Source organism: Helobdella robusta (genome assembly GCF_000326865.2).
Source record: "Helobdella robusta unplaced genomic scaffold HELROscaffold_55, whole genome shotgun sequence".
Classification (NCBI taxonomy): Eukaryota; Metazoa; Annelida; class Clitellata; order Rhynchobdellida; family Glossiphoniidae; genus Helobdella; species Helobdella robusta.
The window spans coordinates 19,416-40,106 of record NW_008705295.1 but is presented as its reverse complement, the minus strand read 5'-3'; the positions used below and the strand labels follow the sequence as shown (position 1 = coordinate 40,106).

Sequence of the window (20,691 nt, the reverse complement as noted above, 5' to 3'; positions counted from 1 at the left end):
TAAATGCAAAATGGGCAAATAAATTTAACAAAATATGTATTAATGAAAACTTCGTTCCTAAGTATATATGTATGTATATATTTTATTTTTCTACTTTTATGCACTTAGTTAAGGTAGTCTGCACAAGCTTGCTTTTTTGATTGCCTGTTTTATTTCTTTTGGAATAAACGAATTCGTGGAATTAAAAAAAAAGTAATTCTTAACACTGGTTTTCCTTGTTATTTCTATGAATGAGATGACAAGTATGAGAATGTGGCACAACAATTGTACAATTTTATGTGCAAAGTTAATGTGTTATTTTATTGCTGTTATGGACGTCTTTTCATTATCCTCATTATCTCTGTTCTCTCCCCCCCCCTTTCTCTCTCCCTCTCTCTCTCTCTTTTGTGTTATCTTATGTATTATGAAAAATATATAAATAAAATGATAATTAAAAATAACTTAAAATTATGAAAACAATAAGAATTTAAAAATTGGAATAAATTTCTTTGGACCGTACGTTTCTTTGGAATGGTCTAAAGTGCGCACCATACGTTAGTAAGTGCATCAATAGTGCTTGTGCATGTTGACATCGTCTTTATCATTATCATAATCATTAATATAATATTAGTAATAATAATATCAATAATAATATTAATATATTGTTATTATTGTTGTTGTTGTTATTCTTGTTAAATAAAATTTAAAAAACAGCAAATGAAAATAAAATTCTCAAAATTATCTGTTCAAAAATGGGAATGGATGAGACGCACACTAATAAAATAGAACCGAACATTCAAAGAAAAGCAAAAGCAAAAGTTCATTTAAAGCAAATGAAATTAACAATGAAAACTTAACATCACAGTTCAAATAAATAATTTTTTAGTTTCTTCTTAGAAAAACTAACATCATTGATCATTGCCTAATACAGACATTCTCATATCCCCTGGTAGCTATTTCAAACTGCTGAACACTAAGAAATGATTTCATTTTGAGTTTATTGGACAAATACTTAGGAGTGTGTCTATTCATGGTCACGAATATCAAAACGCATAGATTAAAGTTATTCGTTTTTAAATTAAGTGACACCCGATTAAACCTTGGACAACTTACAACGACCTTGACAGCTCAATTCTAAAAACGGATATAGATTTGTCGAGCAATCAATAAAACAAACCGCTGCAATAAAGCGATTCGTGCGTGATCAGATGCACGTATCAAGGTACGTGAGTCCCAGTCCAAATACATCCTGAAACAATATTATATATATATATATATATATATATATATATATATGAGAAAATGAGATACAAGTGCATACTTGAGTGCGTCATTAAGCTCGTGTCTCGTATTTTTCAGAATGAAAAGGGTACCTTTTTCCGCCAAGCTTTTCAAAAAAAATGTAGCAGTTTGTCAAAGTTTGGGAAGAAAATAAAAGTTGCGACCCGTTATAAATTGGATAATTTTTGTGGAGGACCAGATTCAAGTCCCGCCAGCTTCATAAACTCCTTTCAAACAAAATGTGCAGTCAGTCTGGATTCAGTATTTTATATATTCATTTAAAAACACAAACAATTTTTTGAAACCCAGTAGCAAACATCAAACTACGGTATATTAGGACCCGACAACTTCTCGTCCACGATACATGTGCGCATTATATTAAGAGTCGCATATACGAGTTGAAGAAAATGTATGAAAAAAACTTCTGAAGAAAATACATATACATGGTATATATTTTTGTATGCAAGAAAGTAAATTCTATACACTAGAATGCCATAGCATAGGGATGACATGTTAACATTCGCTACGGTATAAAATAAAAACTTGGATTGTTCTGCTTGTATCTTCGATTTTACAGAAAAATTATATCTTCACTTGATCATGAAAACCAATTTATTAATTTGATTTTCTAGATGAGAATTTTTCAATGATAAAATTAACTCAAAATAATAAATTCAGGTTAATTCTATAAATAAATTCATAACGATAATAGAAAAAACATACATTTTAATTAAATTTTGCGAAACCCACCAAATAGTAGTAGTCATCATTAATGCTAATCCTAGCCACTATGAAACTCGTGAAGTGCAACAAGAAATCAATCATCAAAGAAGTTTTAATTTCAACGTCATTCTTTTTATTTTTTTTATCACCATCGTTCTCTTCTTCCATATCATCGACCTACACCAAGATACCAACAGCACCATCGTCCACATGTTATCCCGACACATCAGAAACAACACAATACTCCGTAAGATCAGTGCAAAGATGTGCAGCTTATTGCAGCATCCTACCGACCTGCAGAAGATTCAATTATTATTACCAGAGTAATGTCTATGGAACTGCTGGAGATTGTCGCTTGTTTCCATCTTCTAACTGCCAACATGTTCTTCAAATCAATGGATTTCTCGCTTACGTCAATAATGGTTGGTCATAAAAATAATTGACATTTTATTAAAAAAAATTGTAATTTATTTAATAAAAGAATATTAATAGTTCTTCAATAAAAATGTGCTTCTTTGCTTTCATGTGCTTGGCATAATGACGTGGTTGTTCACATCAAAATTATCTGCGATATATTAACCAACCAATATATTTTTTTACATTTGAAGCTCTGTTCGAACCGCCAAAACCAACCACTGAGACGACTGTAGCAACTAAACAACCAACAACTACCAATGAATTACCAACCACAGCAACTATCCCCGATAAATTGTCAATGACAACTGTTATGGTAAATGGCTTCGACTGTGCTCTTAACAATCCCTGCCCGAATGCCATTCCTACTACAGACAATCCAAATACTTTGTTTCCTGACATAGACCCAGCAAAATTTATCCAGTGTTCGAACGGGTACTGCTACATTTTTAGTTGCCCAGCTAGCACATATTTCAACGATGTCCTGAAACTTTGCACGTAAACGAAAATCAGATCATATCGGCATGGTTATCCAAATCAATTTGACAATGATTTTGTTTTTTCAAAATACATTAGATGTATTTTTTAAACGGTGATGTTCTACGTTTTGATATTCAATGCATATAACATGTGAGTGAAGAATGTGTGCGTATCAACGAACCAAAGTATAAAATCGCACACAATGTTCTACAAACAAACTATGTATATAAATATATTTCATGTGTACTTATATTAGATATGCACCAAATAGTAAATTATTTGATCTGCTACTTAATATCTGATTTACTACTCAACCGAATACCAAATTACCAACAATTTTGAAAAAAAAAATTTTTTAGAATGAAAACAAAAATGGCTATTCATGTCTAGCCAATAACACATAATCGAAATAATATTAAATTTTGTGTTCAAACCCAGATGTTTTAACAGCTGCGATGTCCAAAATAAATTTTCTGCTAATAATAATAATCAACCATTAATGTTCTGAAATAAAAAAAATTGACGGCTTAAACGGAAATTGCAACATTTGGTTCTTCAGCCTTTAAAAATGGCCGAAACCCACTATCAAATTTCGGGAGTCAAATATTCTGTGCATCTCTAATTTACAACAAATATGTATATATATATATATGTATGTAAACATATAGGGAAAAAATGCATGTCAACAAAATTCTTACAAAATAAAAAACGTCCAATCAGTTAATTGATCGATCGATACTGTTATTTTATAGCGTGTAAAAAATTTGAAAGTGCTCCCAAATTTAATCAGAGATGGAACTTTCAGGAAGGTGTGGATATTCTGACGTGACTTCTAACGATGTGTTAGTCGTGATAGACATTTTTATGACTCTTTCCTGTATTAATGATCAAACAATTCAAAACGATGTAAACATTTTTTGTTCAAACTTTTCATTCATACATCCGAACACTTAACCGCTCAACTATCTATACCTATTTATCTATCCACTCATTTGTCCAACCAACCATCTATCCATTCACCCTTAATTCCATGCATGCCATACATATTCCTACCCATAAGACGAGCAACTCCGTCAGGGAATGTTTCTTACCGAGGCGACCCACTTCTCGCAGCATGTTCGCGCGCAAACGATCGAAGAACGGGGAAGTCTCTGGGAAGGAAAAAAACATGGTGAAGAAAGATGACCAAAACTGAAGAATTGAGTAAAGGAATAAATTAGTTATAATTTTATAGCGGACTTATTATCCCTACAACTTTAAAATTTGAATTAAAACACGTAAATTATTCCGATATCTGTTAAAAACAAGTATCAGCCATTTATATAAAGATCAAAATTATTACAATACCTAATGTATTAAATCTCTATTCATTATAAACGGCATAAATGATGTTCAATCACACAGCATCAAAATGATCATAGCAGTTGTCTGCTTAAAATCACGCTAACCAAGATTGTTCTCTAAATATAAGACTTGAGGATTGAATGAGTTAGGGTAGGTTGATGGCACTTGGATGATCAGGCTTGGAACTTTTGGTAAATTTAGATCATCTGTCAGAATTCGGAGGTGGAAATATGATGGCATGATGGAGACAAGATGATGAGATGATGAAAATATAATAAAAATATGATGAAAGAAAAACACGTCGGAAGAGCTAAAACAACTAAAAATATCACGCGAAAATTGACAAAATTGCTTAAAAGTTGCATTGAAAAACTTAAGAGATAAGCGGTGCAGTGATAAAAGCAATAATGCACATTTCCCCAAATTAATGAAATAATATTAATTCGTAACATGGCAAACCGAAAGTACAAGATAGCAGAATGCTTTCTGATCCGGTAATGTGCATTGTATCCAATTGAATGAGATACCTATCATCTAGGTACAACACCTGCACATTCAATAGGACAATTACAAAAAATTATTTCACATAATTTTATTCAATTCTCCAGTAACTAGATAATCACCTGAACAGACTAAGATAAATAAATTATAGATCCAGCAAACTTATCTTCTGATGAATCAATCGATTAATCAATCACTCACACAATCAATCAATTCAATCAATTTGTCAATCAATAAATCAATCTATTCCATTAATTAAAGAGACAACCTCGTTCTGTATGCTTTCGTTGATTTCGTCATTTCCTAGCACATTTCTCTGGAGAATGAGATCAGAGCTTGTATATGACTCTGCAGTTTTCCTTAAAGGTCTGACAGCCGGAGAGTACTTCGGCAATTTTGACTTCGTTCTCTTGTATTCTCTGAGAGTAAAACCATGAAAATGATTTAACACTGCAAAATTATCACAAAAAATTTCCTAACAGAAAATTTCAAAGACGCCAGCATATTTCAATCAGCAACACGGAAACACCCACATATCTCAATAAAACAAAAATAACAGCAAACACCCAAATAAAGCTGAAATACCAACATATGCTCGGGCATGGGGATCAACCTGACAGCCCCTTCAAATGTTTTCTTGAGGACGTCGTGGAAATCAGGCCTCTTGATGTTGGCCTTCAGGACATCGTACAGTTCCTGGCCCATCGCAAGGGGTTCCTCAGCTGACGAGCTGCTGCCACCAGCTGACCCTGAATGACCAGCTGCAGACGGCGAAGAAGGGACGTTCTGTGTGTTAATCGTCGTCAAATGGTGTTTTGAATAACGCTGTTTCAAATGATGATTCGTTTCTGACTATTAGTTAATTGATATATTATTTTTTGTGAGTATTTGTGACTAGTTAGATATAGCTGATATTTTATAATAAACATTTTTGCTGATCGGCGATATTTTTCAACTATTTAACGTCTCTGAAGACAGCTAGCTCAAGCGCTTTACAAGTCTACAAAGCAATGCAATACAATACAAATAATTAAATAAAAAAAATCAACCCTATTAGAGAGCCCCCATAAGATAGCAGCAATCAATCAGAAAATTATTAAATCAATCATAATGAGCAACAAACCAGCTGCCTCTCTAACACTGATTCGCATTTGAGCAAGGTACTCAACGGCAACCTGTGCAATGGAAATATGACGTCATCGTTAAGTATTTTAAACTTTTGACACGATAGAAGTCACAACAAAATTTAATTTAGAAATCATTTATCTGCTATGATTTATACTTAAATTTGCCTATGGAATTAATTATAATTAATGAGGTCTGGAACCTCTAATTATGACAAGAAATAAAGGAAAAATAAATAACTAAGAACTTGATGCAGCTTCAACATTGTTAGATAAACTGAGTGAAGACATGAAGTTAAATTACGAAACACCATCATTGGAGTAATGAAACTGCGTATGAGAGTGATCAGCTATGATACTAAGATATGATATTATACACTATGATACACGCCAATTCAACAACTTCAAACGTACACTCATTCAGCAGCACACATTAATGTGAAAAGGTTATAAAAATATTCCCACCTTTTTGACCTATCTGACAGTATATCCAGTAGGTTCTTCATCTTGTTCATATCCATCTTCCTATCTGTTTATCATTTTCATTCCATATTGACATTAAATTAAAGGTGTCAATTAATCATTATCCTTTTATTCCACCATCCTTCTCATCATCACAATTACAGCCATCATCATCGTCATCAACACCACCAACATCCCCATCATCATCACAACCATTGCAACCACATCGTCGTCATCACCATCATCAACCTTCATCTTTATCAATCTTCAAAATCATCTTCTTCAGGGGTTCCAGGTACTTCTGCAGTTGCTCCCACTTCTGCAAATATTCCTGCTCCTCACTCGCTGAATTTTTTTTTTAGAAAGTTCAATTGCACCAGGAGGTTATATATTTAATCAAAATAAGAAAATAATAACTAATATAGATTTCAATATTAATATTATCACAAAAACATTTCATGAAAAGTTCTACAGGTGATTAAAAAATTTCAATTTTAAAACGACCATTGACTATTATTTTGAATAATGCGATTATTTCTTAATTTAGCACAGCAGAGGTAATTATTTGTATTTGTGTATTTGAACATCCTATTACAAATATTTCAAATAAACTCATTGAATTGATAATTGCGAATGAGATTGCAGAAGTAAATTACTACTGAAGATAAAGAATGAACACGTCAGGTTGGATGTGCAGTAACAACATTCAATAAAATCAATAAACAAACAAATAAACAAGCGGATAAACAAAATGAAAACGAGAAAATGAGGCAAACAAACAAGCATACAGACACACTAGCAAAACACATGAACAAACATAAGCACTGAATATCATGAATATAAACAAACGAACGAACGAACGAACAAACGAACGAACAAACCAGGGGTGTTGAGATGACTACCAGGTGACGGTAGAGACATCCGAGATGATGGTGACAAACCTATTGATGTCAATGATGATGATGATGAAGAAGAAGATAATGATGAAATGGAATGACGTAAATGATAACAATAATGATGATATTGAGGGAGATTATGGCGAGGATATATGCGTGTACCTGTACGTATGTGTATGTGTGTGTGTGTGTGTGTGTGTGTGTCAGTGTGCGTGTATAATAAGTCTAACCCCCCAAATTATCAATGAGAACAAAACAGCAAGTTAAATATTCATCACCGTCATTATTCACCACATCATCACCATCATCGTTGTCGTCACCATCATCTTCAAAAACCTATCATCATCTGTTGTTGCATGGATGGTGAGGGGTTGACAGCATTCAAATTACTCGGTGAAGGGACCGTCATACTGGAGCCAGGCGATGGCAGTAGGTGCTGTTGTGCCTGCCCGCCACCTGGACTGCCGGCCACCTGCTATTCAAATCAATTATGTGCCTAGTTTACTCAATGGCCAACTAACTAATGGGTTACATATCTTACAATTAATTTAAAATTGTTAAATTGATTGAAAAGATGCGAAGAATGACTTTTAAGAATACTGTTTCTAATTCTTACCCCAACTTATTCATCAATATTTTAAGACAGGCCGTAGACGGGTCACGTCAATAATAAAAAAAATTGTAAAGTAAAAAACTAAAGTGGGACCGAAGTAAGTATCGTTGGATGTATCCTTCGAAGAACAACTAAATGTCGGAAAGCTCACGAACAAATTATTATTATTTGTATAATAAAAAGAATTGGTTGAACGCGAGGATTTATTATATACGTACGATATGTTTGTATAAATTTACTTGTCCAAATATTTTTATTTACCAACTGTTTGGGAATTAACAATTGCAGCTTGTCTTTTGCTGATTAAGGCTGTTTGTTATTTTGGATTTTTGACCTTTTCATTTCGCTGCTGCTTTTATTTCCAAAAGCAAGCCAACATATTTTTTGCAATCTTTGTTGTAGCACAAAATAATTCATGTCATTTTGCCTTTTTTTTGTTTGATTATAAGCATAATTTATTTGCGTGAATGAAATTGTTAAGAAAAGATTTCCATTTCTTTGAACGTACCTGATTGAATTGTTGCATCCTGCTCTGCATGTGCGATTGGAATTGCCCTGGGATTCCACCTTGAAACTGTACCAATGAAATTTGTATACACTTTTAACTATAAAAGTTATTAGTTACGTAAGTTTCGTATAAATGTGCCGAAGTTATTTATTTATCAGAAATATATCAACCTTTTACATTCGATGCTAAAGTTTATAAATTATTTTTGTAAACTTTTCTTTAAGGAAAGTTAATAAAAGTATTGTATAACTGTAATTAGATGGAGTCGTTTTAACATGATAACGTAAGCTATCTGGCAACATTCCTTTCTAGATCTAACTATCTCCATTTTCATCACCATCATTTGATAGTTATGTTATCAACATCACCACTGTCATCTTCATCACGTTTCCCCATCATCAACATCGTCATAACCACCTGGTCTGATGCCATCATTTGGTTGGCCTGTACAACGGCTGGCATACGATTCTGCTGCTGTTGACCCATCAAGACATCACCTTTTAATACCTGATGAAAACAGCCACAACCAACGTATGAGATGTCCAATGTTCGTACGAGCGAAGAGAAGCAGCAGTGATCGTGTTTGAATAACAATTCGAATCAGAAAGCAAACATAAAGGTGAGTGACGATGCAACCATTCACGCAGTCATGTCAATTTGTTGATTGTGGATGTTCTTCTGGACATTGCAGAGGAAAGTAAGACAGCTGCATGATCATTGCGAAAAGGTACAAAGAACACCAACACTCAATAATCGTGCGTACAAAGAACATCAACACTCAATAATCACGCAAATGAATGATCCAATAACAGAGAACGAATAATTCAACCAAACATATAAAATAATACAAGCTGCCTCTAAGCCAGCCAACCAAGTAACCAATCAACAAGTCAATCAAATCACCGGCCAATCAAATGAGACTAACCTGTTGCCCCACAATCCTAACTCCCAACCCTCCAGGAACAGCACCAGGATGTGTTGGATATCTTGGCTGCAACACAGCTGGCACCTGACCGGGCGGCCTAACCATTTGATTCGACTGCAACGGAGACTGGCCTGTGTTTGTAGATGATGACGACGAAGACGTGATAAGACTGTGATGGTTACGATGACGATGTTAATTATAAAAACGAAAGTGATGATGATGTGGTGATGATGATGCAATAGCAATGATGATGATGATTGATACGTTTCTTAAAGTTTAGACAAAGCCGTGGCCCAACTGACAAAAAAAAACGCATTCAAAACAAAGTGATAAATTTAAAGTCTTATTTTGTAATTAACATCATAGGATCAATTAATTTAAATTATGCTTGAAATATCTTTGAGCTTGTTAATAGGGCAAAATAATAATAATAATAATAATAATAATAATAATAATAATAATAATCAGTCGGGAAGAGGAACTATGGAACTTTGAAGTTTATGACGTCATAGTATATAAAAACCCACAACATCAAAGCAGATTTTAAAGAACAACGACTCTAAAATGAGAAACAACGCAATACAGTGCAATCCACTTGAAAGTAAACCGACATATAAAGACACACACGCACACACGCGCACGCAAACACACAAATAGGTACACAATACATATATACACAAAGATGTATGTATTATTTATAAGAAATAAAATTAATAAATGCATGCTTAAATAAAATAAAAAGCCAACCATGATAGAAGTTACTATTGTTATTATCATTTGGAGTCACCAACGACCAGTCAGGCCAAGTGTTGTTTGATTGGAACATTATTGGATGAAGAAGTAGAGGTAATCATCAAGCCTTAGTGAAGATCACTTATAAATTATAACGTAACAAGAGATCAATAAATATTGCTCTGAATATTTCTCAAATAAAAATTTTTTTTTTTAATTAATTTTTTAATTAATTTTTTTGTAAATGTAATTTTTGGGATATTCATTTGTAGTTTCCTCCAGAAGTGTTCACAACAAATTTTTATTTGCAGTACTGATGGAAAGTATGGTAGTTAAAAGTTTAACACAGCTTCATTAAGAAAAAAATGTTATAAAGAGTTAATTTCAGTAGCAAGCTCAACTTTAAAACAATTTCATATTTAAATAGTTGCCTACAATACTAAGAGTGAAATTTAAGAAAAAGTTAAAAAACTTCAAAGAAAATAAAAAACCAGTAATGAAATGGAAGAGCAGAGCAGACGTCAAACTATCAACTTGATTCATAACAATTAACCAAACCACACATTATATATATACATATATATATATATACATACATATATATACATACATATATATATATATATATATATATATATATATACAGATCTCATCTACGTTGCATATGCATAGATGTCTCGATGTATCTATGATCCATGTTATAAATGTTATACAAACTATAACAAAACAGGTAAACAAATTCTTCGCCACAAATTATAAGGTATCCAATATCGATGTAAAAGCACTGAGACCAGAAAACGCCGTACAAACAAATCAACACACATCATAGGCTTCTACTTATACAATATATTTTTCTAGCACATAATAAACATTTGTATAGTGACAAATGCATATAAATATATATATATATATATATATATATATATATGAAATGAGACATGGATGTTGGAATATTGCATGCATAGTAATGCACCACTGCATCACACACACATATGCAAGCAAACTCGGAAGCCCAACAAAGCTTATATGATCTATCTATATGTAAGAATTTCATTTATTTGTATTTTCATGTTATATATATATAAATATATATATATATATATATATACAAGTGTGTGTGGGTGTGCGTGGGTATATATAAAAATACATATGAGTGTGTGTGCGTGTGTGTGGATATAGCTTAATAGACAAGTGGACGTGGCGTGGTGTGTGATTGCGTGTGTGATCTCATTAGTCCAGTTGGATAATTAAAACGTCGTATTATATTTGCAAGAGGGAGAGAGAGAGATGATGTGGTGATATTTAAGATGAGGAATTGTGCGATGTGGTGCATTGGAATGATATAACGATGATAAATCAAAATAGGTTGGTGTTGAGAGACTTATTCGATACTTACTAAAGATACTAAGAAATGTTGGCTGGTGATACTTTCTTTAAGATATTCTCTTCAGTATTACTCAGAGGTATCAAAAACTACCAGTCATTGCAAAAGCAGTACCATGCACCTTTACCAGTAAACGACCGCGCCATCCGATATAAACTAACGATGAATGTGATGAAGTGAATGATTTGCAAACAATGATGACGATCGCAGCTGAAATGTACGTGCAAAATGATGACGCCGATGATGACGATTACATAAAATATCAAATGAACATGATAACAATAATAAAGATGATCGTGATAACGGTGATAATAATAAGGTTAATCAAAATGTGAAGATGAAAAAAATGATTAAGCAATGATGACGACGACGATGATGACGCTACAACAACAGCAGCAACAACAACGGCCACAATCATGATTATGATTAAATTAAGATTGATGACATCGCAGCAACCGGAAGAAGCGGTCCTGATAGTGTTTGGAGGAAAGATGTCTGCATCGTACAACAAACAACAACGATGCAAAAAGTTCGTGGATGAAAGCGAGAATGTACAACAGAAACAAAACAATATTGAACAATTATAACAAGGTCAACCAAAGAGGAAACGGTTACAGAGAAAGCAATTAATGTACATTAATATTGTAGCAATTAAATAAATAAAATAATAATAACCTTAATTGTAATTGCAAACTTGCATAAGTCGATAACAAATAAAGACAACAGAAAAAACGCAGAAAGTAATGCATTAAACGTAAAAACAAGACAGCTTGCCAAAAAATCAACCAGCAGTTGAGAGAGGTTATCATTACTAATGAATCCATTATCTAATGACCAAAAGATGAAATGATGAAATAAAAATGCGTGTATGTAATCGAAGATCTAGTAAGCTAATGCATCAAGCGTTGGTTTGATGATTTCAACGAGAAAGAAATGTGATAGAATGCAATAAAATATTAAAACTCGTTGGAAAATTTTCAATTACAATGAAATGAATACAACTGATCGTCTAATTTGGCGCAAAAAATTGATGGCAAAGAAAACAACGTCCTTACTCGGGGAGCTGGGTCTCTGGACGCTAAACGAAGATTGATTGATTGATTGACTCCAGCTGGAAGTTTGTCTGCAAACAAGGTTTTAGCTTTAAATGGTCTCAAAATGAACTAAACCAGTAGACTTTTGGCAAACTTCAGGAAGTTATCGATGTCAACTGGCCGACCATTGCTCTGTTTTTTCACGTGCACATGCAGAGAGTTTGTTGTGCTTTCGGATAGACAATCGCCTATAACTTTTTACTTTTGATTGAACATTCCGCCATGTTTAATGTTCCGATCTTGTGACATTGTCTTGAATTTCCGCTATCGCTGTTGGTTCGACGTAGTAGATTTGGTGATCTCCAACGCTGCAATTTGGTTCGACTACATATTTTTGGACAACTTTTATTCATTAACGACTTTATTACCACCTCTGTATTTTTCCATCTAAAAAAGCGTTTTCTTGAATCATTTATGAGTCCGCGTTTTGCCATAAAATCTACACCTATTAAATACTGCTCAGTGATATTTGCGACGAAGAAAAAACTGTCAAATAACAAATCACCTAATTGAACATTGAAAAACCTTTTCTTAAACGGTTCTTGGCCATCCCTCGGTTGTTCTAAGAATGTACTTATTGAGGCCATCTTTTTCAGACTGGATGGCAAATCAGATCTTGAAAAAACGACTTTGTAGCTTCGCTGTAAATGTTAATTGTACATTTCCATGAGCCAACCTTTCTGGTCATCACGACATTGGTATGATATAGAAACTTCAACTTCCTAGCTATAAGGGTCATCTCTACCAGCTTGTTTTACCGAATGGCTATACATTATTGTCAGTAGTCTGAAGAAGGACTTTTCGGAAATGAAAGAGAGATAGAAATTTGCCATTGAAAAGCATTTGAAAATGAGAATCGTTGATAGGAACACTAGCTGATATAGTATATAATATGCGAGTACATAACAAAATATAATGGCATAAGCACGTACGAAAAATAGGGGAAAACAGATGCAAACACCTACATGCACATTGGCATATGCGTAGATGGAAAAAAACGATGGAGTGAAACATATTGTCCATTAGAGGAAGAAAAATTCATCACGCATAAACGACAAGCCGGCAATCGTGCGATTGTGTGTGTGTTCGCGCGCGTGCGCGCATTTGCATGTACAAAAATAAAACATACACAAATGTATAAAAACATGCACGTGAGTATACGCATCGACGTGTGTACATTAACAAACACAAACTAAACAAACAAATAAGTACAAACGATAAAATGTCATTACACTCAGTAATACAAACACAAATATGCAGCCAGGAAGAAACCAAACAGATAAAAAGACGTAAAAACATACAGACCAACGCACACAACGAACAAAGACACAAGAACGTCCACCGAGACGCTCTCAGACAGAAATAAATCGTAATCATCATCGTCATCATCATCAGCAGAACCGATATCATCATCATTACTGCTATCATCATCACAATCATCTTAATATTCATCATCGACATTATAATTCTTTTCCCCATCATCATCTTGGTCTTATCTTTGTATCCTCATCATCAGCAGTTTTTTGGTGTTTCAATGATAGTCTGTCTGTATTGCGCACAGTATATATATATATATATATATATATATGTACATACATACATACATGCATTCAAATTTATATATATATATATAAGTATAATTACACTAATCATACTTATACATACATACATTTTATATATATATATATATATATATATATATATATATAAGCTTCATATGCTAGGGTTTTAATAATAGGTTTCTAAATTTTGAAACAAATGATATTAAATTGAAGCTTTTTGCGGATCCATTTGCCATTCCCGTAGATGAAGCTTCCGAAAAATTTCAGACGGAATTAATCGATCTACGAACATCTGATCCATGTAAATCTCAATTTATAAATTTGAATTAGAATGTTTTAAAAAATTTTAAAGGGTTGCCGAAGATTTTTTAAATTTAAAAGAATATGCATATGTTTGGAAGTACATACACGTGACAGACATTTTCAATAATGAACATTAATAAGTCGAAACCAAGAAACAAACTGGCTGATAAACATTTAGAAGCAAATTTTAAAATTTCAACAAGCACAATTAAGCTAGATATATAAAAACTAGCTAACAAACACCAATCACAGCCATCTCATTAGAATGGTCGATGGTGACGATTAGTTTCGGCCGTCCATTCTCCAAGTTTTTGTCAATCTGGCCCTTCACTAAAAATTGTTGTGCGCCTCTAGCATATGCATACACGTATCTGTGCAAATATATGTAAGTATATACATGCTGTATAATAAGATGAGAGTCTGTGAACGAAAATTCTCATTTGGTGTAGTTGCACGAAACTGTGCGTGTGGCCACCTGCCTGCTAACATCTCAATTGTATGCTAGCTTTGCTTCATTGCTGCGTTGCTCAGTGGCAAGTAATGCTACCATTACCATTTTACTACCACTTCACTACGACTGCTACTGCTGCTGCTACCGTCACGACAACCACTTCTCCGGCCACTACAACTGATGCTGCTACAACTTCTGCTACTACTATCATTTCGTTGGTACTAATACTACCACTACCAGTGGCAATTTCATTTTGTTAAAAATATTACAAATATAACATCTTCACAATCATCATGATAGTGCAATAGTCAAAGTGACGTCACTATATAGTATTTTTTTATGATTATAAATGATTAAATTTTCTACAAAATGAAGAACCACAATAAATGATGCAAACATTTTTAGTTGGTTAATTAATTTATGACAACAGTATCATCACCACTCTCACATCATCATTCTAATCATTTCGTTACTGCATACTTACTTGCGTACGCACATATATACGCTGAATAAAATGTGCCTCTTTTTCTAGCAATATTCTTTCCCATCAACATCATCACCGCCGGAACGCTGGAAGCTTCGTCATCATCATCTTCATCATCATCATTATTATTTATTTATTTATTTATTATTATTTTATGTCGATCCCATCTTCATTCCTATTCACCATCATCATCGTCGTCATCATTAGCATCATCATCATTATTCATATCACCATCGCAATAATCACCTTATTATCATCCTCGTCGCTGTCGTTATCATCATCACTATGCTGATTGCTGACGCACAGCAATGGGTATCATAATCAAAATCTTCATTCGTTTATACTCTCATTCCTTTTTTATAATTCATTCAGTTCTTCTTTTCTTGAAAAATTGAAACATTTCAGTCATTCTTTCGTTCAGCCATTCAGTTTCTGTATTTTCTGCCATCCTCTCATCATCGTCATCGTTGCCTTTGCAACAAACACAATAGTCGTTTTCATCTTATCATCATCGTCGTCGTCATCATCAAGAAAGATGAAGCATGCAACTTGGGGAATAATGAAAAACATAAGAATAAATAAAGTCGTCGCAGCAGTTTACTTACATTCCAGGAAACATCCGCACACACTCTCGTGTAAAAAACACCATGAACGACATTTTAGCGTAAATTATTTTCAATCAGACACTTGGAAATAATCATTGTTAAAAATTCTGGATAAGTTTTTGTGACTCAACAACCGACATGACATGAGAAGGAAGAATGAATTGAAAAGTTTAAATAATGTCTAAATATAGAGAAAATTGAAACTTGAAATCCACACAGTAAAGCCCCAACAAACATCCACGCAACTGAAAATTACATAAAAAAGATCGGTTGGTTTCTTGGCTGGTTTGTTTGTTTGTTGGTTGATTGGTAACGTTTAGAATATTACCGGCAATTAACTTATTAACAGATCCAACTGGCCATTCAATAAACTGAAATTTTAATTGCTTATACAATTGATAATATTCCACATATTATGCTGGAGGTAAAACAAAGCGTTAACAGGCACCTAATAGACAAAGTTTGTTGCGAAAACATTACATAGAAAAACATTACGCAACAAAACATTACATAAAACTGCATTTCAATAAATATTGAAAATGGAAATACTTTTAATTCATCTGACCGAAGGAAACTATAACTACGGTTCACGAGCCTGGGGCTTAATGAATAACGATTATGATTCACGCTTCACAAACTAGAAAGTGAGAAGACCATCTAAGAAGAAAGTGATTTTGTTTAGAAGTTTCAAATCATCATTTCAAAAACCATTTCATATAACTGGCTATCTAATTATGTCTCGATTTATGACTGTAGATCAATCTATAATTTTCATTTTTTTCAAACGATTGAAAAAATGTATAAAAAAAAATGTTTTGAATTTTAACATTTTTCTCATTTTCATTCAACAAAAATAAATAGAACAAAAAACAACAAAACGATAAACGGTCGTCATCAAAATAACAAAACAAACAACAAACAAACAACAAACAAAACAAGCAAATAACTGATTAACATCATCCTCATCCTCAACATCATCATCAACATCATCATCATCATCAACATCATTATCAACATCATCATCATCAACATCATTATCAACATCATCATCAACATCATTACCATCATCACAATCAGCATCATCATCATCAACAACAACACCAAATCAGTATCGTTATTTTTAATAACTTGCCAATAACATTTGTTGTAGCCATCATTGACAAGCAGTACTTAAATGTCGATTTATAATCAATATCATAATCCCATTATTATCTTTTAATCCTTTAAAAATAAAAAATGGCAATAATAATAATAATAAAATTATTAATAAAATTAACAACAATAATAATATATAATATTATAATTATTATATATTAATTATTATTATTATTATTATAATTATTATATATTAATTAATTATTATTATTATTATTATAATAATTACCATTATTATCATCATTATTATTACTAAGAGCTGAAATAAAATAAAATATGGGTTAAAATATGGTGACATCAACATAAAGAATGGCAATAACAAATGAGAAATACTTTTAAAGCGTTTGGGGCGAAAAATAAGCCGCCTGATATTTAATTAGGATGCAGAAGAGACTGACTGATTGTGATATATCATAAATTAATTAAGATAACAATTGATTGATATATCAATTGATAAAAATAAATAGTAACAAGTGACGGAGGCATATTATTATCATTACAACAAACACACAGTGAATAAATCAAATCAATGCATCAGACAATCTTTTGCATGTGACAAGCGGGGATTTCTTCACATTCGAACCCGGACAATGTGTCACAAATGCCAGACACCATACCCATCGCGACCCCAATCACTTAATTGAATAAGATACAGATTCTGATCACATATCCATCCATCCATTCATCCATATCCTTGTCCAACCAATTAGCAGTCACTTAAATCTAGCTAATACATTTGATTTATCAACTTAGTTAATTAACTGTGACCTTCCCTTTGACATTTGAACTATGACCTGGCTTAATTTAATATGGGGATTTGATCACTAATGATGAAAATATAGCAGAATTTTTATTTTTGCACTGGCACACTCATTCATTCATTCATCATTCTAATACCCTTCTTTTCAGTTTTATAGTTCTCTTCATTATTTTACCAATCATCCTTCAACTTTCATTTTTCATCATTCTCACCAAGTTACCATCATCATTTTGTTCATGCCCATCACTTCCTAATTCTAAATATCTTCTCGTTCTCATTTGTATCTATCTACCTTTCCTAACTTATCACGCTTCTTCTCACTGACCTCTCGCTACCACCGACCTCCAGTTCCTCATTATGAAGAACGAGCGAGCGAGCAAGCACTCACTGATTGATGAAAAACAAGATCCTGGTTCATGTGGTAGGCAGAAGAACATCGACACAGTCGTGGGAATTTTCAATTAAATAACTCTCACAATCGTGCCCATTCAACAATTTTATGCTATCTAGAGATTGAAAAATTTGAAAAATAATTTTTGCGAATGGAGTCTTAGTGGATGGAAAATCATTTATTAACCATTTCTACTCACATTCATTAACACGGTCACGTTCTAAATCTCTATCAAAATGTTTCTAAAATGAATGAATGTATGAATAAAATGATTGGATTATTAAATGAAATAATGAATGATGGAATAAAATGAGCCCCCTTAAATGAATGAATGAATGAATGAATAAATGAATAAATGAGAGAATGGGAAAAACAATAAAGGAATAAATGCATTTAAAAAACAAATAAATGGAAGAATCAAATGAACGAACCAGCAAAGAGAAGAATGAATAAATAAGAAATAACCTTGCTTAGTCAAATGTTGCAGAGCATTGATTGGATCAGATAGAGACTGTTGGTGGAGTGCTGGGTCAACAAAATTCTGTGGCACAGACATTGTTGAGGTGCCGCCCTGTTGTTGCTGCAGCGGTCTTAACTGTTCTACGGGATGCAGGGTTGTGGAAAAATTATAAGTTCATGAAAATAATGCAAATCAACACAACAACACAACAACACAAATGCAAATCAACACAACAACACAAATGCAAATCAACACGGCAACACAACATGCTGACAACATGACATGGAAAACAAAATTACATAGTAATATTAATGAAAAGGTTGGAAACGTTTACAAAATTAATAAGTGTTACTGAGAAAGTCGATAACAATGAAGACAGTGAAGATGATGATGAAGACGATGATGATGAATAAAAATATGTACAGCTCACTCATTGCTTCGAGTTTCTTATAGGAAGCATGTACATCAGCCATGTAATCTTTCTGTAGGTTTGAGAAAAAAAAATACAGAAAGTCTTGTAATCTCAAAAGCTAGTCATTTGAATGGAATGAAAAGATAGGTATTGAATAATGTTATTTAGCGACTTTATCAATATACTAGAGTGTTAGTTAATAACATTTTTAGTTAATTTATATTGTAGTTATCCTATATTAATAAAAAAAAATCAACGTTTCTTAAATATTAACATAATAAATGATAAAACTTGACAACTTACATGGTTGGAGCTTCTGGCATAGATACTATTTTCTAATTCCACAGCTGTTGCACCAGATATGTGGAGTTTACTTAAAAAATTCCAAATGAAACAAAATTTTATAAATATTTGTTTCCATTAGTTATGAATACTTTGAAGTTTGAATGCAGCAAAAAAGAAAAGCAACTTACAACTGTTCCACAATTTTCTGTCGAGTTTCAGCACTGACAACTTCACTTCCAATATTTGATTCAGCCATTTTTCAACAAGTATTTGAAATTCTGATTAACTGAAGTTTGAAATTTTGGTTTGTTGATCGTTGTCAGTTTTAGAGTTTCTAAGTAGTAGACCTGAAAATTGTAATTTTCATTTGCATAACTATTGGCCATTGAGTAGTAGTGTTTTAACCTTTTAAACTAAAGAAAATAAAATCTATTAACAAACCAAACAAAACAAAATACAAATTTAGCTTGTTCTCTTTTCTATCTAAGTAACTCTAGCTGTCAAGCAGTCTAGCTGAAATAAACATTTTATAAAATAAATCTTTCAAAAAATGAAATATTAATAAATTACAAAATTAAAAACCGTTTGGTTTTCTCTTTTTTGAAGATAATAAATCAGAACCAAAATTAATGATGATGAGGATATGTCATCAATATTAAATGAATGATAACTTTTGTTGAAAAAAAAATTCTGCCCATTTTCTGATTCTGAGCATTAAGAACAGACAATTTTAAATTTCAACAACATTCCATTTTCTTCCATGTCATCTTCCATCTTCAATCTTTTTCAACACCTTCATTCCATTTCCAATTTCGCAACTCACCAAAACATAAAATGAGACCACACGTAACCGGTGTAACTGGAACGTGATAAAAATTAAAAAAAACACACCAAGCAATCACCAGTCCAACATCTGACTGCTGATGGAACATGAACTCTCAACATCCATCTTTGCAATATTCTCAAGTACAAACAAGTTCAAACAAATAAACTCATCATACAAAAATTAAAATAAAATAAAATAAATAAATACAAAAAACATTTGACGCAAACTCTACCAGCTACTGACACATTGAAAAAGAAAACTTCAATCTACTTTTACTTTCTTCAACAAAGAAACATCTAAAGCCAAAGAATCAAAAAGCATTTTGTAATGAATTTAATATTTTAAAATTTTTTCAGGCTTCACTTAACCTGAACGTAAACTTAAAAACGTTTGAATTGTTACATTTTATATTTTGTTTTTGCCAAACATTTAAACTCTTGAAATTTGTGGGTTCTTTTGGTTTCCTGCACCAATTTATACCAATTATTTTAAGTACGTTACCAAAAAAAAGTCATGGAACCAAATTAGCTCAACCCG

The 20,691-nt window shown here is 32.6% G+C and overlaps 2 protein-coding genes across 2 annotated transcripts; one reads left to right on the top strand and one right to left on the bottom strand.

Moving 5' to 3' along the window:
* Positions 1–2,050: 2,050 nt before the first annotated feature.
* On the top strand, positions 2,051–2,899 carry HELRODRAFT_179526 (hypothetical protein; the record flags this gene model as incomplete). The annotated part of the gene is made up of 2 exons (XM_009028367.1): positions 2,051–2,405; positions 2,676–2,899. The coding sequence occupies 2 exons, from the start codon at positions 2,051–2,053 to the stop codon at positions 2,897–2,899; spliced, it is 579 nt and encodes a 192-aa protein (XP_009026615.1).
* A 50-nt stretch (positions 2,900–2,949) lies between these two features.
* On the bottom strand, positions 2,950–20,416 carry HELRODRAFT_185989 (hypothetical protein). The gene is made up of 20 exons (XM_009028366.1): positions 20,387–20,416; positions 19,517–19,675; positions 19,347–19,416; positions 19,062–19,113; positions 18,637–18,771; positions 9,251–9,381; positions 8,743–8,832; positions 8,326–8,391; positions 7,541–7,679; positions 7,190–7,249; positions 6,558–6,653; positions 6,312–6,375; positions 5,846–5,897; positions 5,312–5,508; positions 4,991–5,141; positions 4,681–4,768; positions 4,326–4,427; positions 3,931–4,028; positions 3,252–3,752; positions 2,950–3,220 (listed from the first exon to the last, which is right to left on the bottom strand). The coding sequence occupies exons 2-19, from the start codon at positions 19,582–19,584 to the stop codon at positions 3,660–3,662; spliced, it is 1,752 nt and encodes a 583-aa protein (XP_009026614.1). The 5' UTR covers positions 19,585–19,675; positions 20,387–20,416; the 3' UTR covers positions 2,950–3,220; positions 3,252–3,659.
* Between the last annotated feature and the right edge of the window lie 275 nt (positions 20,417–20,691).